Raw genomic sequence first — 22,212 nt, 5'->3', positions numbered from 1 at the left:
AATGGGAACTATACGTGGCATGAAACGCCCATCCCACCCAGGGCTTCTTGAGGGCACGGACTAGGGAGCCTGTGGCATGCGTTTCAACCAACACTATATCAGCAACTTGGGCTTTTAAGAAGGTGAAAAGGGCGGTGCGTTTGACCCTGTCCCTAGTGCCACGAACGTTCCAAAGTAACAGCTTCAGGGGGGCCATGGCAAAAGAGAGAAAATCATAGCACAGGGGAGAGAAGCATCGGTGGAGACCACATCCGCTGAGCCATTCAGCAGGGGGAAAACCCACATAGAAATGAAAAAATCCCCCCAGTGTAAACATGCAGGAGATACATTAGCAGCACTAAAGAACACAATAAGCAAGTACAGCAGCAAAAAACAAATAGCGTAGTCAGTACACAAAAAGAAACCCACTAAAATTAAAAATAAAAATAAAACCCGGACCCACCCAGCTCTGCACTGACCCCAACTCGTGCGAGCATACATCCCAAAACAAGTAGTTGCAGGAACATAACAGCAAATGCACCAGCCCTGGCAGAGTGGCCTAACAACCAAGCTCGACCATGGCTGGGGTACCAAGCATAAAAAATCAAACAATAGAACCAAGAAGAACATCATGGTTGCCATGTAGTGGGGGGGCAACCAATCTCTGAAGGTCAAACAAAGTATAAGTGACGCAACCGGCAATCAGCTCCTATGGGACAGAACATCCAGGAGCCGAGCAGGTATGGGAGAGGAGCCGCACGGCAGTCTGAAGGAGTTCCACAAGGCCCGGGTACAGGAGGAGGGAGCAGGCACACAGCCCATCCAGAACCAGTTCAATGCACAGTTAGCCGAGGGCAGCAGGATCAAAGCAGCAGAGCACAAGGGGGGAAAAGGGAAGCCAGGGTACACATGGGGTCCACACAAAGTGCAGTGCACCAAATTCCAGCATTAAAGGGCCAGTTCTCCAAGGAGTCAGCAACATGGGAATGGAGGTTCGGCAAAGGGGAGAATAGGGCATACACCAGAATTACTCACACCTAGGCAGGTCTCAGTCTGTCCAGCCACAGCAAAGCCTCGTCCAGATCTTCAAAAAAGTGGATCTTGTCCTCGCCAACCACACGGAGCCGGGCCGGGAACAGCATAGCGTATTTCAAATTGTGAGCGTGCAATTTCCGTTTAACCTCGGTAAATCTGCCCCGGCGCCCCCAGCACTTGGATGTTGAGGTGTTGAATATTCCCCTTTTCTCGTGCCAGGCGTAGAATGACATCCCGATCCCTGTAGTTCAAGAACTTGGCGATGAATACACGAGCAGGCGCACCTGGCGGTGGTGGCTTGGCCGGGAGCCGATGCGCTCGCTCCACCACGAAGGACTGGGAAAAGGGCTCCCGGCCGTAGGTAGCAACAAGCAGGTTCTCCAAAAAAACAGCCGGGGAGGCGCCCTCAGCCCCCTCAGGGAGGCCGACGAACCGCAAGTTATTGGGGCGCATCCGGTTCTCCAAATCGTCTTGCTTGGAGAGGAGCTGGGCAATATGGCGCTCGGCCTGATCAGATGAGGCCTGCAAGGGGGAACCGCATCCTCCACATGTCCCAGGCGGCGCTCGGTCTCTGACACCCGATCGCGCACCCGCTGCAGGTCTTGGCGGATAAGGGACACATCCACTTTCACCTCCTCGATCTTAGCGGTCAGCGTCGCTTGGCAGGTGGAGATCGCATCCAGAATTTGAGCTAGTTGTGCGGCGGGAACTTCAGATGGGCCGAGCTGTCCGGCGCCATCTTCCGCCGGAGCCCCCTTGGCCGAGTGCCGAAATTTCTCCAGTTTAGCGGCTGCCTCAGACTTTTTCGTCGGGGGAGACCTGCTGCGACCAGCTTCAGGAGGGGACCCGAGCCAGAAGACGGTAAAAGTCGGGTCTAATAACAGTCAGGATCTCGGTAACAGGATGATGCCGGCGGAGCGCTCAGGCAGTGCGTCCTACTTGTTAATCACTTTTGCAAAATGTTTCCTCCTTCTGCGTTTTATGTGAAGCAGAGGCAAAAAATATGTTTCTCTTTCATTCATTGATGGAGACATCTGATCTTCTTAATCATTGGGTTATAAGTGACTATGCTTATGGGCAGTCCCAGGGAGTATACTCCCTCTCTCTGCTATAGTCACTCAGTTTTTTTTTTTCCTGCCTAGTCAGGAGTAAGGACCAAGTTCCTTGCTGGGATCCCTGGCATTTTTTTCTTTTTAGAAATTCATTTTTCTCCTGGGTTTTTTCCTGTGAGATCCACACTCCACTGCCGGACTGGGTGACAGGCTGGATAATTTAGATCCAGTGGTCACCCCAGTCTGGCCAGCGAGCGTGCGCAGACCTCAGCTCCACGCTAGGTTGGCCGTGACATAGCCCCACCGGGCGGGGGCTGGCCTGCGAGTTAAATGCCTCGCGACATAGCATATGGCTGGGTCTCAGCCTGAGTCACAGCATTCCTCCTGGCCGACAGCCCCCCCATTTTGATGGCGAGGGGTTCTGTCTGGAGCTGTGCCCGCCTGGTTCCTGGTATGTTGAGTAGATGTCCTCCCTCTGCCCCTGGAGGGTTTTTGGGGTGGACCTGTACCCCTTCTTGGGACGGTCGACCTCCAGGTTTCCCTCCTTCCCATCAGGCACCTCCCTTCGTCTGTCTCCCCATCCTACCCCCCTTCCACTAATGCTGTGTGGGTGGTCTGGTCCACCTCCTAGGGTGGGGGCAGGGCGCTATGCTGGCAATAAGTGGCGGGGGCGCTGTCGGCGACCGGACGATTGGCTATGCGAGGGGGGTTGTATCTGGTGGGGGCTTCTGCCAGGGCCCCCCATCCTGCCTTGGCCCATCCTCGAGGCCTAGGGATCCCTCCTGCATCTTTGGGAGCCTCGAGGTGACGCACTGGGCTGCCATTTTGCTGTAGCCTGTGTGCTCAGTGCACGGTGGCCATGTTTGTGTAGTCTTGCGGCTATTTTTGTAGTCTTGCGGCCCCTGGGCGGCGATTTCGACAATGGAAGCCCCTCCTCATCCCCTGGTGCGGACTGCTGGATCTTTTCACTTCCTTATCGCTGCACATGGAGTACAGTATCCTAGTGGCTGTAGGTGCCGGTTTCTGCTGGGTGGTGAGTCTGGTGGGGTCCTCTACCTCTCTGCTGAGGATCGCTTGGTGCTTTGTCTGGACTACCAATCAATGTCTTGGAACTCCGAAAAATCAGACTGTGCCTCGACTGATGGACGGATCATCCTCAGGGATGTCCAGTGCGCCTTCAATCGGACTATGCCACAGCCGTGGCTTATGTCAATCACCGGGGGGCACAAGAAGTGTCCTGGTGGCTCTGGAGGTAGCCGGCATTCTAAGTTGGTCAGAACGGTTCGTTCCAGCCCTCTTCGCCGTACACGTTCCCGGGGTGGAAAACTGACAGGCGAATAAACTCAGTCGGCAGGCGTCGGACCAAGAGGAGTGGTCCCTTCAGCCGGAGGTGCTTCATCAGTTGTGTCTCCGGTGGGGCATCCCAGAGGTGGATCTGTTGGCGTCTCGGCTAAACAGAAAGGTGTAGGGGTTTGTGGCTCAGTCATGGGATCCTCTGGTGGACGCCACAGACTAGCTGGTGGCCCCGTGGGATCAGTATCATCTGATTTACGCCTTCCCTCCTCTCAAGCTTCTGCCAAGACTTCTACACAGGATCGAGGCAGAAGGGATTCTGGTCATCATAGTGGCCCGGACTGGCCTCGCCGGGCTTAGTACGCCGATCTGTTGCGGCTGGTCGCCGACGTTCCTTGGAAGCTTCCACTCAGGGAGGATCTGCTGTCCCAAGGAACAATCTTTCATCCTGCTTTACAGTCGCTGGCTTTGATAGCTTGGCTGTTGAACACCAGGTGCTGATGAATAGAGGTTTGTCTTAGTCTGTGATTCCAACGCTGTTAAAGCTAGGAAATCTGCATCTTGGAAGATCTACCATCATACCTGGAAATTGTATATTGCTTTGTGTGAGTCTCTTGGGGTTCATCCTCGCTCCTTCTTGGTGGCTGGAATCTTGACCTTCCTTCAACAGGGGGTTGCGCAGAAACTGGCCTTGAGTACTATCAAGGGTCAGGTGTCTGCTTTTGCGGTTTTCTTTCAGCGGGCCATGACCACATACTCCTTGGTGTGTACTTTTCTTCAGGGAGTTAGGCACTTAACCCCTCAGTGCAGTCTGGTGCCGCCTTGGGACCTCAATTTGGTGCTCTGTCTTCCAGAAACCTCCTTTTGAGAATCTTCGGGAGAGTCCCCTCATTATGCTGTCCCAGAATGTGGCCTTTTTAGGGGCTTTCACCTCTGCATGCAGGGTGTCGAAATAGGCGGCATTACTGTCAGTTCACCTTACTTGGTTCACAGTGGTAAAGTGGTTCTTCGCCCCTGTCCGTCATTCCTTCCTCAGGTTGTCTGAGTTTTATTTGAATATGAATTTGAATTTGCCTGTGAGGGGCTGACTGCCAACGTAGATCGGTGTTAGGCAGTCGGCAAGTGGTTAAACTGGCTCTAGTATGTGTATAGATGAATGTAAGATAGGGACCTTAGGTTATGAGCTCCTTGAGGGCAGGGACTGATGTGGATGAATAATACCTGTAATAAAAAATCACATCTGTTCCGACAGTTGCTAGACATTCTGTTGTCACCAATTGACTACACAACTGGTTTATTATGTTAATTACATGTACATAGGCTATGCTATGCCTTGAAACAATCACATCAAAATACATGGAAACTGATATCAACAAAATCCAGCCTAGGCATGCCTGAGTTTTACCATTTCAACAAACATGCCATATGCCCCGAGTGCAGGCAGGCACTACATAAAGCCAGTGGTCCCCAACTTTTTTGGCACCAGGGACTGGTTTAGTGAAAGACTATTTTTCCACGGCCTGGGGGGAATTTGGGGTTGAGGAGGATGATTTTAGGCGCATTACATTTATTGTGCACTTTCTATAATTTCATAGTTGGGTAAGGTTGAATAAAGACACCAGTTAAACCAGTGTGGGGTGTGTGTTTGTCAGTAATAATTCCCATATTCCGTAATTTGAGTCTAAGATGCCCATCTAATAGTTTTTTGAAAATAGCATCACTCCCCACTAGTGCCACCGCTTTTGAAAGGGAGTTCCACATTCTTACTGCTCTAATAGTAAAGAACTCTCTAAGCAGTTTAAGAATAAACAGCTTCTCCTGCAATTTCAATTGTTATTGTTACATTGTAATATGCTGTATAATGAAATAATTATACAACTTACCATAATGCAGAATCAGTGGGAGCCCTGAGATTGTTTTCCTGCAACTAGACGTTCCTATGTTGGGGTGATGGGATGCACCAGATGCTGCTTTACAATTGTAGTAAGATGCTCACTTGCCTCTATAAAGCCTGCCACCATATGCAGCTTGTCACTTGCTACTCACTAATAGGGTTTTCTATGGGTTTTTATTATGGTCTTTGTGCAGTCAAACCTCTCTGCAAATAATATTGTGTATTTGCTCCCTAGTACTTTACCACCTCCACCAGGTATTAGATCCTTTGCATGCACAGTTTGCAGTCATGTTTGTGCGCCTATGAGAATCGAATGCCGCTGATGTGTAATGTGAGCAATGGGGAGCGACCGTAAATACAGATTAAGTTTTGCTCGCTTGCATGCCACTGACCACCTTCTGTGTGGCCTGGTCCCTAACAGGCCACAAACCAGTACGGACTGGAGGTTGGGGACCTCGGACATAAAGCATTTTATAATGCAAGTGAAAAGTAAACCTAAAATTTATATAAGAAATAGCAAAAACAGAAGATTTCTATAAAATGTTAAGTTAAATTACAGGTTATATGCCTGTTTAGCAGCCAAAGATATATAAGATATACCCAAAAGTGTTCAGGAAGCAAAATCTTTGTTCAGTGTCTTCAGTTCATCTATAACAAAGAATTGTTTGTCACAAGAGTGGCTGATTTCTGAAAACTGGAGGAGGGTAATGTCATTGCATATAGTAAGCAATCGGATCTCTTTTTTTTGTCTTAGTGAATAAAAGATAAAACTTAATGGGTTGCTTTGGTTAAACAACTTTACATTTTGCTTCAGTTTGCTTTCCTCCATTTTTTCATAAATCACATTACATACAAGCAGAAATTGATTTATGTGACTAAATTTTTTGCTTATCCTAGATACACCAAGGATATCATCACCTCAACAACATCCTCATTTACGGAAAGTTTCTGTTTCTGAATCAAATGTGCTTTTGGATGAGGAAGTTCTAACAGAGCCTAAGACGCAAGCGCTGCTGCTGACTGTTCTAGTAAGAATGTTACACATTTTTGGAGTGTTGATAATTTAAGGGCAATTTATTATTGGTTTGCTTCAAAACGATAATGGAGCATTTTTGCTGAGCTTTTGCAGCGTTTGCAGTGTGGTTTTTAAAGGACATGTGACTCAAAAACGCTTAGCAGGGTCAGTTTTGAGGCGATTCCCATTCATTTCAGTTGGGAGGAGCGTTTTTGGTGTGGTTTTTTTTTTATCTCCCCAAACATGCTCCAAAGACACAAGCAGGTTTTTTTTTTGTTTTTTGTTTTTTTTTTTTCAGTGGAAGCACACTGCCCCAGTTGTCAACACCATTTATTTTAAAGGGAAGCATTTTTCTTGAGCTTTTCAGGCGCTTTTTTAACGCAAAAGCGCTTGAAAAACTCTGTGAAAGGGCCGTTAGCCTGTTAGGAATCTTGTCTTTAAAGTTTTTTGATTAGGACAGACAGGTTGTGATTCAGGCACTCCTTTCTAAACAAAAAAAGAGGAGTGGAATCCAACTGTATTTACAATCCGTTCCTCACAAGTCCACTATCCCTATCCATATACATGAAAACCCAACATTTTTCTATCTATATAATATATATATATATATATATATATATATATATATATATATATATATATATATATATATATATATATATAAATATTTATTCCAAACTTAAAAAAAGACATAATTACATCAAACACCATGTGTACCAATCCAAGTTTAAAGGCTAACTCTACTTTCGTGGGGAAAAAAAATCTGCAAGAAAAGAAAAAACAATATAGCATATACAATTGTAACACAAGTCATATTGTAATTGAATGTTATTAAAAATTACCCTTCTTTTTCAATCTGCAGCTGTTGTAATTTTCTGAAAATGCAATACAATATGGCTACCTGGAGGTGTTCTGTACACAGAATGTGTACTGACCACACCCAAGAAACCTCATGTCCTGCTTGTGTGATTGGCTCACCACATTTCCCAGAAGTCTGCCTAAGATAGGTCAGATTTCTGGCATCCCCTGCAACAAAAATGTCATTTTTGGTGAGATACTCCCAATAGGAACACATCTAAAGGGATGCAGGCCGAGCAGATTTCCTCATTAGAGCCCTGCAGCTGACAGATAATTATGAAACCACTCCCATTACACCCACTCAGCACAGTGGAACAAACAATTATTTCTCCAGAATAACAAACATAGGAATCTCCAACAAAGATTGTTAAAATCCCTGCAATGTACAGAGATCACCCAGTGGGGGATGTTTTTTTTCTCAACAAAAGTGGAGTTACGCTTTAAATTGAGATCCCATTCAGCACTAAAAATAATCTACATCACATGTCTTAAGCCAACATACAGGTATACATTCAGCATGATTCCAGAATAATACTTATACAGAAGTACAAACTGGCAAATTAATACTTCAACTTCAAGCTGTTCCAGTCCGCTCTTAAAGTGGCATTAAAGCCAAAACTAAAAATGTAATCTATTGCAGTTTACCAATCATTAGACGTTTTTCCTCTTTTCACTTGGTAATCTGGCTATTAAGACAACCTATATTAGATTGCCTACACTCTGGATGAAGGAGCTACAGAGACCCTTTTGGACAACAGCGCTTTCAGAGTGTAGATCCACTTGCTGATTCAGATACACTAAAAAAAATGGAAGCCAAACTCCAACTAACACTTGAAACGGTTACAGCAACAGCTTTGTTCCTTTTGGGATAAAGGGTTTACAAAAACGAATTACATCTGATCATTGTAAGCACCCCTGTCAGTTTTAAACGGTTTGTCTCGACCCTTTAACCGCTACATCTTCAAGAGAGCTTGCTCTGTTGAAAAGCAGACTTAGTGGCTAGATCACCATGTGAAAGTAAGCCTGAAAAAGTATGGCTGCATTTGTTTTCTATCAAAGAATTGGTAGGCTGCAGTATAATATTTGCTTTTGGGATTAATAATGCTTTAAGGATCCCCATAAGAAATAAACATCACGGATAGGAAACAGACTCACCCAATCCATATCACCTGGCATTTAGGGCCGCCCAGCCTGCAGTCCTATGTCAAATAATAAAGATGATAGTCCACCCAATTGTGTCCAAAATAGATGGCCCCAAAACCCCAACCTTGGTGAAGTGGGTTGCAATAATCAATGGCATAATGAGGATGGAAGAACTGTTGGCGTTTGATATGGACACCATTCCTAAATGTTTCTCCCTGTGGACAGTGTGGATTCTTTACTCCAAATCACAACTTTAAAAAACATGCTGTAGTCTTCCTTCCCAAAATAATCCTACACTTTTTACACCTCTGCTTTTTCCTATAGGTGCAGTTGCTCTATTTTCTTTTTTTGGTTCACATGTCTATGAGATATAATATGGAATGTGAAAGCTTCTTCTATAGAGGTTCCAACCCTGCCCCTTCTCCCCCTCTCTCTCTATGCACCTCTTTCTCCTTCCCCTCTCCCTGCTCTCTTCCCTTGCTTCTTCCCTTATCCCTTTCTATAAATCTATCTGGAATACAGTTCACACATTGAATGTACTATCCGATTTTAACACCTAGTATGTCTGTAATCCTTGACTTTAAGTTCATGTTTTGATTTTTAGTCAGTAACTGTTTCATTTCGACTTAACAGTGGCATTACCTGTCATAACAAATATGCCGAGTGTCATATATAACTCTGATCTATGTCAATGTTTAATGTGCTCCATGTGACTATTTGTGCCTTTCTTTTTTGGAAAACCTCAATAACAATATATTCAATCTTAAATTAGGGCAAGTTTTCCTCAAAATATATCTTGGGATGCAACTCCACAAGGACCTGAATGGCCACAATCATGTATTTTAGATTTTTCTGTTACACATTGCATTACAGGAGGATTTATTTGTATGTTCCCAGGCATTCCATCAGACTAGCACTTCACCAGTCATGGGGGATCCTTGCCTCAAGTTTCGATCATCACTTTTTGGAGGCACTGTGTGCAATCTGCGTGAGGGATGGGGGGGGGGGGTGTATATATATTGGGCATAATTGTGTGGACTACAGTCTTTATTATTTGAAATAAGACTCTCCCTGCAGGTCAAGTGGCCCTAAATACCAAATACCAGATGAACTGGCCAGGATAATTCTTGTATTCCTACCTGTGTTGTCTATTTCTTATGTGGATCCTTAAAGTGTTACTAAACCCACAACAGTAAAATCTGTCCATGGATACAAAATATCATGCTTGTTATACTCACTGTGTAACTTAAAGCAGAGTTCCGGCCTCTGGGGTGAAATTTAGATAAAAATACCCACGGGACAGTCAGGGCTAGTACATTCCATAATGGATAGCCTCTGAACTGTCCTGGGTCGCACTTACCTTTTTGAAGAAATACTTAACTTGAAAATTTCTTCTCCAGCTCTGCCATCTTAGGTGTGGGCAGCTGAAGCCAGCGTGTCCTCTTCCGTGTCCTCTTCGTCCTAGAATGCCCTGCACCAGCCCTGCTCGTCACTTCCGGGGGTAGGCGCGTCATCCCTGCACAGCTTCTGGGCATGCCCAGAAGCTGTTTAGCAGGGAATGACGCGCCTGCCCCGGAACTGACTAGAGGGGCCAGTGCAGGCGCATTGACTCATTGAAGCGAGGACGTTCAGCTCCCAGGAGCCATCGCAAACAGGAAGAGACGGCGCGGCCGCAGAGGGAGGAAGTGGAAGGAAGGTAAGTCTACTTTCTTCTATAACAAGGTAAGTAAAGAAGAAAAAAATTCGGGAGCATCCATTTGTTTTTCAGGGCAATCTCATCAAGCGGATGGGCCAAAGTTGTTTTTGAGGCCGGAACTCCGCTTTAAGTGATAAATCCTCTGCATTGTGTAAAAAGGCTGTGTGATCCTGTATGCACAGATCCTCCCCCACCTGCATGTTCACTCTGGACAAGTTCAGATAAGCCACAGTAAGTGTAGTTCAGCTGCACATGCTCAGTTTGGTCTCTGTTGCTAACAGGACACTAAAACTCAGGTTTTAGCTGAGCTATTCATATCACCACAGTTGCCGACACTCAAGGATTTCCCGGGACATTCACGGGAAAATGACTGATGTCCCGGGGAGTATCTCAAAAAATGAACAATTGTTAGCCCTGAGTCCCAAGGTCTTGGGTTGGCCGGGAACTCGGTGCTACATACGATACCTCACCAATATAACATTTATCCTGCATCCAGTGATTGGTGGGCAAGTCAGGGGCAGCTGCAATGAGAGTGAGTGTAGCTGTCAAAATGAAGCGTTGATGAGGTGGACGGGCCAATATGAGGGCCTCTGCCCCTTTGACCAGTTCATAGACAAACAGCCGCTGACAGGGAAGGAAGGTGCCAGGGGGCGGGACCAGTTGTAACTACTGTATGTACATCCACAGCAGTGTATAATGCACCTAAATTATTCACCGCTGTGGGTACACACATAGTTACACTTGGTTCCAACCCCTGCCACCTTCCTCCCCGGCCAGCAATGTGTACACCTTGCCGTTGCCAGCTGTTTGTCTATGCATGGAACAAAGGGGCGGAGCCCCACATATCAGCCCCGCCCATCCCCGACATCAGTGCTTTAATTTGACAGCTCCAAACACTCATTGCGGCTGCCCCCGGCTTGCCACCTGCTGCATGTTCTGCTCTGCTGCACTCATTTATGTTCCATCTGATGCTGCCATTCTTCCCTCGGCTCCTGTATGCTGCTAATCAAGATTTTAAGCTGCTAATCAAGATTTTAAGCTAAGTGTGCAATTTTTAACTAATTGGTGTCTTTGCAGTTTAACTAATTCCTGAACCTTGCACCCTGTACAACGCTTTCCTGAACCTTGCACCTTGTACAACGCACTCCTGAGCCTTTCGCCCTGCGCAACGCACTCCTGAGCCTTTCGCCCTGCGCAACGCACTCCTGAGCCTTTCGCCCTGCGCAACGCACACTCCTGAGCCTTTCGCTCGGCGCAACGCACACTCCTGAGCCTTTCGCCCGGCGCAACGCACACTCCTGAGCCTTTCGCCCGGCGCAACGCACACTCCTGAGCCTTTCGCCCGGCGCAACGCACACTCCTGAGCCTTTCGCCCGGCGCAACGCACACTCCTGAGCCTTTCGCCCGGCGCAACGCACACTCCTGAGGCTTTCGCCCGGCGCAACGCACACTCCTGAGCCTTTCGCCCGGCGCAACGCACACTCCTGAGCCTTTCGCCCGGCGCAACGCACACTCCTGAGCCTTTCGCCCGGCGCAACGCACACTCCTGAGCCTTTCGCCCGGCGCAACGCACACTCCTGAGCCTTTCGCCCGGCGCAACGCACACTCCTGAGCCTTTCGCCCGGCGCAACGCACACTCCTGAGCCTTTCGCCCGGCGCAACGCACACCGTAATGTAAAGGGGTCCAGCCTAAACTCTGCATCGCAAAACCCGGCTGCAGCGCTGGGGGTAACACACAGGTTAAACAGAGAGATTTCTCAGATTCTCTCCCTGCCTCCTCCTCTCCAATGAATTAGCATGCGGGGAGATCAGGTGGCGCTTACCTCTCAGTGATTGGCCGGGACTCAGAGAGGAGGAGTGTCCAGCCTCAGAGAAGTGAACGGGAACAAGACAGCCTGACCTGAGCTCAACTCTCTCCCTCTGTATCCCTTTCTCTCCCTCTGTATCCCTTTTTCTCCCTCTGTATCCCTTTCTCTCTGTATCCCTCTCTCTCCCTCTGTATCCCCCTCTCTCCCTTCTGTATCCCCCTCTCCCCTTCTGTATCCCCCTCTCCCCTTCTGTATCCCCCTCTCCCCTTCTGTATCCCCCTCTCCCCTTCTGTATCCCCCTCTCCCCTTCTGTATCCCCCTCTCCCCTTCTGTATCCCCCTCTTCCCCTTCTGTATCCCCCTCTTCCCCTTCTGTATCCCCCTCTTCCCCTTCTGTATCCCCCTCTTCCCCTTCTGTATCCCCCTCTTCCCCTCTGTATCCCCCTCTCCCCCTCTGTATCCCCCTCTCCCCCTCTGTATCCCCCTCTCCCCCTCTGTATCCCTCTCTCGCCATCTGTTTCCCTCTCTCGCCCTCTGTTTCCCTCTCTCGCCCTCTGTTTCCCTGTCGCTCATTGACAGACGCAGACTTCTTGATTAATATCAGTAGGGATATACTGCCCCCTACAGGAGTAGGACACTAGGCAGGAAAAAAGTTCTGGCCACACCTATGGGCAGCCCCAGGGGGTATATCCTCTTTTTTTAGATAAATCTTTTTTTAGTTAGCTTTTTTTCTCCAGTTGTTCCTGTGAGATCTTCAAGCAATTATGCTGGATCTGGGCGACGGGCTGGATGTTGAGATCCAGTGGTCACCCCAGCCGGCCTACGAGCGCGTGCAGGCCCTAGCTCCTCGCTGGGTCGGCAGCGACATAGTCCCACTGAGCGGGGACTGGCCCCGCGAGTTAAACGTCTCGCCAGGTCGCCTACGACCAGTCGGAATCTGAGTCGCGGCGTCCGTGTTGGCCGACAGCCCCCCCCACCTCGGGGAGGGGGGTTCTGTCAAGAGTTGGCGCCCGCCTGTTCCGGTATGGTGGGTAGAATGTTCCCCCTCTCCCCCTGACGGGTTTTGGGGTGGACGCGGGCCCCTCCCCGGGATGGTCAGACCCTCATGATTCCGGGTTCCCCTCTGTCCTGTTACGCACCCCCACCTATCTGCCCCCCTCACTAGCGCCGGGAAAATCACTCCACAAGGACTTCCTGTCAGATAGACAGCGCTGAGAGCAGTCCTGTTTTGAACTCTGGTGCATCATGTGGTGAGCCTTTTGGGGGTCTCTCTTCTCTCTCTGCGGGGGTCTCGAGCACGTGACCACTGAGGGGCGCTGTAGCGCTGGGGGTTTCTTTAAAAAAAAAAAAAAGTTTTTTTCTTTTTTTCAATTTTGTCATTTTTGGCTGACAGGTTCCCCTGGCATTGCCATGGACCCTGCTGCACATGAGTCCCCATCTGATCCCCTCGAGGTGGCCGCAGGGCCCTCCGATTCTCCACTCACCATTGATGTGCTTTCGGCGGTCCTGGAGTCATTTGTGTCCCGGGTGGAGGTGGCCTGTCAGGGACGGGGGGCTAAAAAACGACCCCCGCCTACCCCTGTCTTTTCTGATGCCTCAGACTCTGATCCTGAGCCGGTCGCTGCTCCTGCGGGTTCCTCCTTTAGGGTTGATGTCCCGCGCTCCTCTGACAGTGAGGATGATCTTCCTGCCTCTGCCATAGCACAGGACAAGGCACTGGTGGACGCACTGATTATGTCAGTACGGGAGACCCTAAAACTGGAGGTTGCACCAGTGGATGCAGTTCAGACGGAAGTTGCCTTTGGCACTCGCAAGCCCTCCAAGGTGGAAAAGGTGTTTCCCTTTCCCAAATGCTTTGATGATATTAAAGATGAGTGGGCCCATCCAAAACGACCCCCTGGGATGCCTAAACGGATTGCTAGGCGCTACCCGTTTGAAGAGTCCCTCCTTAAAAAAATGGACGGTGCCACCTGTGGTGGATCCGCCGGTTTCCAGACTAAATAAGGCCACGGTTATCCCGGTGGAGGATTCCCCGTCCTTACGGGATCCAGTTGACCGTAGGGCGGAATCTGTGTCCCGTTCAATATTCTCCCTGGCAGGGTCGGCCTTAAGGCCAGTGTTTACCATTGCTCTGGTTTCACAGACATTGACGGAATGGGCCAAGCTATTACGCTATGACCTGGAGGGGAGAAGTCTCCCTCCTGCCGTGCCGGAGTTGCTGGAGCAAATAGTGCAGGGGCTACAGTTTGTTTGTGACGCCGCGCTGGACGCTGCCCCATTGCTGGGGTGTGTGTCGATCTCGGCGGTGGTCCTCCTGCGCATGCTATGGTTAAAAAGCTGGTCGGCGGATCAGGCTTTCAAAAAAGCATTGACTGATCTCCCTTTTCAGGGGGATCGCCTGTTTGGTGCTACCTTGGATGAGATTATTAAGGATCTCATTGGGGGCAAGAACAGGCTAATAAGGATAAGGAACCTCGTCGCAGACATGGACCTTCCTTTACAGCTCACAAGAAGTTTTTTCGCTCCTCCGGGGCGGGCGATAAGGCAAAGTCCTCCAAAGTCCCCCCCCGGGGGGTTTCAAGAGACCCTGGTCTGGTAAGCAAAAATCCGGTCCTTCCAGACCTGAGGATAAGACCGCTTCAGCCTGAAGGTGCGCCCCAGATCAAGGGTGGGGGGGTGTCTTCGCCGGTTCCCGGACCCATGGCTCTACTGTATTCAAGACAAATGGGTTCACGAGGTCATACGGTCGGAACACAAGATCGAGTTGCGATCGCTTCTACCGGTGAGGTTCTTCCCTTCCAATATACGACTGTCCCCGAATCGCCTAATGGCGCTGTTGGGGGCAGTGCAGCACTGGATGCAAATGGCGCCCATAGAGGGTGCCTATCTTCACGTTCCCATTTACGCAGGACACCAGCGGTATCTGCGCTTTGCGGTGGGAGCGGACCATTATCAGTTGGTCTCGCCTCTGCTTTCCGGGTCTTCACAAAAGTTTGGGCCCCAGTCCTGGCGTTGTTGCGGCAGCGGGGCATATCAGTCCTGGGCTACCTGGACGACCTCCTCGTCTGTGCGGAGTCTCCACAGGCTCAGTGTAATACGCGGACTCTCCAAAAGGAGATTCTTCCCAAATGGAATTCCGATTTCCTGGACAATCGGATCCGGCTGAGCGAGCGGACCAGGTCGTTTCTGGTTTGGGGGCCCCGGTCTCCCAAGCTCAGTCAGGGAAAGCCCTTTTTTCCGAAAGTGTCCAGGTTATCGATAAATGTGTTGGAACTGAAAGCGATCAGGTTTTGCCTGGTTCACCGGACCGAGCATCTTTAGGGCTGCTCGGTTCGGATTCAGTCGGACAATGCCACGGCTGTGGCCTATGTCAACCATCAAGGGGACAACAAGAGTGTTCTAGCGGCCGTGGAAGTGGCCGGCATGTTTTGGGCAGAACAGTTTGTGCCGGCTCTGTCTGCAGTTCACGTTCTGGGTGTGGAAAATTGGCAAGTGGACTTTCTCAGCCGTCAGACCTTGGATCAAGGGGAATGGCCTCTTCAGACAGAGGTGTTTCACCAGTTGTGCCTTCATTGGGGCACCCCGGACATGGATCTGTTGGCATCTCGGCTCAAGAGAAAGGTGCAGAGGGTTGTAGCCCGCGATACTCTGGCGGACGCCGCAGACGCACTGAATACTCTGTGGGGGCAGTACCAGCTGCTGTATGCCTTTCTTCCTCTCAAGTTGTCACCGAAACTTCTTTGCAGGATAGAGGCGGAGGGAATTCCAGTCATCCTTGTGACTCCGGATTGACCTCATCGGGCCTAATATGCTGTCTTGGTCAGGCTGGTCACAGACGCTCCTTGGCGACTTCCTCTCAGGGAAGAGCCGCTGTCTCAGGGACCGATCGTCCATCCTGCTTTACGATCACTGGCTTTGACGGCTTGGCTGTTGAGATCCAGGTGCTGAAGGACAGGGGCTTGTCTGCTTCAGTTATCCCTACTGTGATTAAAGCGAGGAAAGCGACTTCCAGAAAGGTCTATCGTCGCACATGGAAGTCTTACTGAAAACTCCTCCTACAAACTATCAGCACTTACTGATACAAGTCACAAGATTGCTCTAATTGATATATACAGCTGATGAGAAAAGTTATCAGTTTATATTAACTAAAATAATTGCATTTCCATGTTCTGTGTACTGTAGGAGACCAGATTTAGTGACTGCAGGATCTGGGTTTAGTAACACTTTAAAGGATTGCTATAGTCACAACATACACTTTCATTTTAAACCATCAACATTGAAATAAAACAATCTGATAAAAGCTTACCTGAAAAATCTCTCTTCATTAGAGCTGCAACTAACGATTATTTTCATAATCGATTAGTTTAGATTAATCGGATAATAACCTTAAAGTGTGGTGTATAACTTAGTTAATACGTAAAGTTAAAAAAAAAAAGGCAATTTATTCTTAAATATTTATATGAATTGGTAAATATAAATAACCAATTATGTTTTTAGGGAGCAAAATCTCTAATCCCATCTGAGAATAACAGACAGAAGAGATATATAAACTATATAATATTAGAGGTTGAATCTAGTAAATATCATCAGACTCCGAGAATACATTTTTTATTTAAAGTAAAAAAAAATGAAAGACTGTTTTGCCGATTTTTAGACAGAACTGTAATATATTATGTATGAAAGACTCCCTTGTCATAGGCAGGTGGCTTGATAAAAGCTACCTGCACCTGCTGTCACTTATGCTGGCCATACAAAAACAAAAAAAGCAGAGATGTGAACGTGTTCTATAGGGAAGCATGTTAAATGAACTGTAGTGCATTTCTGCAAAAAATCACCAAAAAATGCATAGGTGTGAACCAGGCCTAAGAAGTTTAGTAGCAGCAGCATGCTTTTTTTTTTTTTTTTTTTTTGTATCACCTGTCATAATGAGGTTAAAAAAAATAAAATTAGCCCTTTATAGTACAAAAAGAGCAGATAATCGCTACTATAAGGGGTTCGTTTATACTGTGAAACAGTGAAAGTAATAATAGAACTTATATATAATAATAAACCCAGAAGTAGGCTATATGTTCATTTTAACTAGGAGTCAGACATGAAGCTATATGAAGGGTAGAAGGGAGATAGAAATTTTTTTTTATATGAAAGTAGTAGTAAAAGCTGAGCCTTTTTTTCCCATGGATATGATCATTTTAAATACAATGCACAATACTGTTAAAGGTTTACTTGTAATACATCTAGTGTGTCAGCCTCCACCTTCTCTGGGTTCAGATGCTGATCTTCCCTGCACACAGTCTTTAAAGTGATTTTTTTTTTTAAACAACAAGCATGTTACACTTACCTGCTCTGTGTAATCATTTTGCACAGAGCAGCCCTGATTCTCCTTTTCTGGGGTCCCCCACCGACTCTTCTGGCTCCTCCTTCCTTCACAGTGCCCCTATATAGTAAGCTGCAAAATATAGTATAGTATGCCTCTATAGCAAGGTAAAAAAAAAAAAACGTATGCCTTTAATAGCACGCACTTCCTGCCCAGGACTACATGTCTCATGAGGCATTGCTCACTGACATGTATAGAAGGTGTACTGAGCTGTATGTTTGCTGCACAATGTATACTGACGTGTATAGATGATGATGATGTATAGATGATTGAGCTGTATGTGTGCTGCACTGGGTCTTCTGACATGTATGGACACAGTGTACTGAGTTGTATGTGTGCTGCACTGTATTTCCTGATATGTAAAACAAATAGTGCATTCTGTATGCAAGCCAACTAATCAGCTGACTAACTAATGAATAGTTAACTATTTTCTTAATCGATTAGTTGTTTCAGCCCTACTCTTCATGTTGAGTGCTGCCTGTCTGCTAAACATCTCTTTCCACAATTTCCTGGATTCTCTGCATGCTTTGCACCTTCTTCTCTGCTGTTTATTTTCAAATTCTAAGGACTACATATCCCATGGTACCTTGCTGACTGCAAGCAGTTATTCTTGTATTGAATCTGCCTCCTTAAACTCCTCTCAGCACCTCTGTAGCTCAGAAGGCAGGGTCTTTGAAGTCTGTGACGCAGCAGTGCCTACTCACAGGCCATATTGAATACTTTAAATCAAATGGGGAAACCAGCGCCTAGGAAGCTTATGTGTGAAAACAATCACCAGAAATGCAGCCGCTGAACCATAGCAAAAGCTTTGTGGCAAGTAAGGAAAATAAATTAGGCGCAATATCTGTGAAAAAATTGTATGATGAGAAAAAAATGTTTTGTTTTTTTTTGTTTTTTTTATATAAATGGTGGTGGTGAATAAATATGGGATGGTAGTGAAATTAATGTAAAACAAAAAAAATGCTAAAGCAAATGTATGCTAATTATAAGTGCTAGTGCCTAAGTGCAAACATATATGCTGTTAAGCACCTGAAACCAATTGCTTGGTATGTATGGATGCAAACTTAAGGTGCTTGTGCTTCAGTGCAATGGTGTATACTTAGAAACAATAATATTCATAAACCCAAAAAATTACCAATCAGCAAAAAATAATTATATCACAAAAATATCTTTTGTGTGCAAAAACTGCAAGTGCAAAAAAGAAAAAATGCAAAAAATGTGAGCATTTGTAAAATACTAAAAAATATTTCTCAAACGTAATAATCTCTTATCAAACAATTAAAAATAAAGTCCATTGAATAAAGTTCATTATTATAATCCTCCTGTGCAGAAAAGTGCCAATAGTGCTGAAAAATAAATAAATTCCAAGGTGCTTGTGATGTGTCAGTGAGGATCCTTCCACCACAGTAATTAGTGCCTGGGTAAACTCACCAGATATATTGCTGGTAAAATTATAATCCAGCAATTAAGCTTTGTTCACACTTTAATCCTTGACCTCCTCTCTCCTTGGTTAATGCAGCTCAGGTTTAAATTAGTGGAATCACATAGAGGGATAAAGAGGGATGCCACACATAGCATTATACTGCATAATAAGACTATTTTATTTATAAAAGATAAGTTCCATAACACTCACCAAGATGGTGCCTGCCAGACACTAGGGATCTGTGCTGTGTAAAATTGATCCTCTGCTCAAGCGGTCTGTGAGCAGGGATATGTGAAGCAGTTCCTTTCCAATGCTTGAGCAGTGCTGTCTCAGTGTCCTGTAAGCCACGCCCTACCTGTTTCGTCACCTGACTTCTTCTCAGACCGCCCCAAGAAGAAGTCAGGTGATGAAACCGGTATGGCGTGGCTTACAGGACACTGAGACCGTGCCATTCAAGCATTGGAAAGGAACTTATCTTTTATAAATAAAATCAGGGCCCGGCCCTATCATGGGTCCCTTTTGCAGGTGTTTAGAGTTAATTCGTTGAGTCAGATGATTAGGTTAATAACTCGTTTGGAAAACCTTTTCATGATATGCTAATTTTTTGAGATAGGAGCTGTATACCAAAATCATCAATATTAAAACAATAAAAGGCTTGCGCTACTTCAGTTGTGTGTAATGAATCTAAAATATATGAAAGTCTGTTTATCAGTACATTACAGAAAATAATGAACTTTTATCACAATATGCTAATTTTTTGAGAGGGACCTGTATATATGTTTGCACTTAAGCACTAGCACTTATAATTAGCATACGTTTGCTTTAGCATTTTTATGTTTTACATTAATTTCACTACCATCCCATATTTATTCACCACCACCATTTATATAAAAAAAAACAAATTTTTCTTGTCATACAGTTTTTTTCACAGATATTGCGCCTAATTTATGTTCCTTACATATTGAATACTTGTCACAGAATTCAATTAAAGGGTCAGTTCACCCTAAAATAATACATTTTTTTTTGCAGGAAAAATGTGCATTTATTATTGTTTTTTAGGAGCCTTTAAAGCATTGTCCCAGAAGTGGTTCTGCTTCATTAGTGATTTACAGCCAATAGTGCTGAAGTGTGTAGAATGCCCTTAAGGTTTTTATATATTTGCCTGGTGTACTGCTTTGCATAGTATGCAAATTGTGTTTCTCTTTGATGCGTCGATAAACCTTCAATGTCCAAATACATTTGTCATTTAGCTGTTCTTAAAATAAAATAGCCACTATTTATTATTTCATTACACATGCATGAAGTTGCATTATTCTTCATTAAAACAGAGGATATATTGCAGTAATCTTGTCACAGTCAAACACATTCATCTTTTGCTGATCTTACTGCAGTAAGCTGAATCTTTGCACATGATCTTAACTGCACTGTGGCTCATTAACAATGCCAGAGATGATCAAATAAGTGGAAAAACCACAAGGGACAAAATTGTTTTTTTTCCTAGTTCCGAAACATGTCAAGGCTCTTTAACATAATAAGCTTTAAATACAGGCTTTTGTATGAAATAAGTTTACACGCTCTCTTTGTTTTTCAGGCTACACTTGTAAAATACACTACAGATGAGTTTGATCAACGTATCCTTTATGAATATTTAGCTGAAGCCAGCGTGGTCTTCCCTAAAGTATTTCCGGTGGTGTATGTACCTTTTTTAATTTAGTTTTCGATTTGTTTTTAGCACATTTTTTGTTTTATGTAGCACAAAATTTTTTTGTTTTTTTCTAAATACTAGTATTTTGTCCAAAAAATAAAAGAAAACCTTGACTAATACTTTTGAGTGAGATGAAAAGGGTGAATCTGGTTTTAATATTGTAGCAAGGTTTCCAGTCCTATGGCCTGATGTGGATCTGCCATTAGTACCGGTAATCTCTCCAGCCCATGTGAGCATTGACCCTGGGTGTGACAACTGAAGCAGAGACAACTCCGGCATCTTTGTTTGTGGGTTTTATTGGAATTAGGGGATGAGAGAAGGGAATAAGTGGGATACTCCTTGAGGCTTAACTAATTACAATTGGGACTTTACTTCTGAAATGCCGTTGGCGCTTCGTTGACACCAGCCAACGCTCACTGACATTGAGAACACTCTGTAGAACAGAAGAAGTGCTGAATCCTCGACTTATAGTCCAGAAGATCCAAGGCTGAGAACTGTAGAACTCCTGACACTGTTGTACTGTGAAAGTCACTGATTACTTTCCCCCGCCTGGCACAGCTTGAGGTAGTATATAGTAGAACTCTGTATAGCTGTCACTTTAACTGGCACACTCTGTGCAATTCAGGGCCCAAACTGCAGGTGCCCCCTTTAACCTTGAACTCTTCAGGGTCCACTGACTATGTACCCCCTCTGTAGCTTCAGGGTCCTCAACCTAGGTACCCCCTTTACAGCTAGCTGACACTGGATCCCAGAACCTCGTCCGGAGTGGTCCCCTCTAACTTCAGGCAGACCCCCAGAGGCAATCCTCAGTACTCGCGACCTGTGTAGGCCTTCCTGGGACTGGACCCCTCTCTCCCTCCGCAGGCTCTCGGTACACCGGATCCCCTCAGCTCAACTCAGCACTCTGGACACTCAGGCGACACCCTGAGACATCCACCTTCTCCAGACAGGAGGCGAGACAGCCGTACTCTCCTTCCTGGGACTCTGCTCCCGCCAAAGACACTGTGCCACGCACTTCCCCCCAAACTTATACCCACTCCCAGAATCCTTTGCAGCATAATCTGCCTTCTGGGGTAGTTACAAGCTGGCATGTGTCCCCTGTTTGGGCTTCCCACACTGCCCTATGAGAATCCTTTCACAGGAGTCAGCGGGGATACTTCTCCCCTCAGCAGGCACATCTGGAAGCCCTGACACCCGAGCTAAATAAATCACAGCCCTGCTGTTAGGCAGACAAGGCCCACTATAGTTTTACCTAGCACCTACCTGTAGGGTGCTACACCATCATTTACATTTAATACTGTAATCCACAATTGAGGATTCCACATGATATACTTTCAGCAGTATTTTTTCTTTAAACTCCTCCTCCTTTGTTGTGTCAGACCACAGAACTCTAGGTTTCTTGAGCAGAGGATAAAGTAGGCCTGCAACTGCAGGTGTTTGAAGGGTGTCTTAAAATAGATTGGGAAAGTGGAGGTGAAGGATGTTAAAGAGGTTGTAAACCCCCAAAAAAATGTTTTTTTCTTTTTGCAAGCTGCAAGAGAAACACATAATGAGCTAGTATGCATCACATACTAGCTCATTATGAAATACATACCTTAGAACGAGTCCCCGCTGTGCCGTCCGCTCACCTGTATGACGGGCGACATGTCTAGTTGCCCGTCTTCCGGGATCGCGGCAACCGGCCATCTGATTGGCCGGAGCCGCGGTGACGTCACTCCCGTGCACGCGCGGGAGACGACCGTCACGGCACAGAGCTCTGAAGGAACGGCACGAGCGGCCGTTCCTTCAGAGCGCATGCGCCAGTGTCGTCACTGGCTGCATGTAAGGTAAATATCTCCTAAACGGTACATGTTTAGGAGATATTTACAGTACCTATAGGTAAGCCTTATCATAGGCTTACCTATAGGTACAAGTTACAGAGGAAGGTTTACTTCCTCT

The 22,212-nt window shown here is 46.3% G+C and overlaps 1 protein-coding gene across 1 annotated transcript in view; it reads left to right on the top strand.

The window, feature by feature from the left end:
* Window positions 1-22,212, top strand: part of NF1 (neurofibromin 1) — a 585,707-nt gene that overhangs the window by 512,152 nt on the left and 51,343 nt on the right. The window contains exons 52-53 of the mRNA XM_082247714.1: window positions 6,151-6,281; window positions 20,161-20,261. Coding sequence (XP_082103840.1) covers window positions 6,151-6,281; window positions 20,161-20,261 — 232 coding nt within the window. The remainder of the gene's footprint in view (window positions 1-6,150; window positions 6,282-20,160; window positions 20,262-22,212) is intronic.

The sequence above is a fragment of the Pelophylax lessonae genome (assembly GCF_965119305.1).
Source record: "Pelophylax lessonae genome assembly, chromosome: 2".
Taxonomy (NCBI): domain Eukaryota; kingdom Metazoa; phylum Chordata; class Amphibia; order Anura; family Ranidae; genus Pelophylax; species Pelophylax lessonae.
Note: the sequence above shows the minus strand (reverse complement) of the source record. Positions and strands in the feature narration are given on the sequence as shown.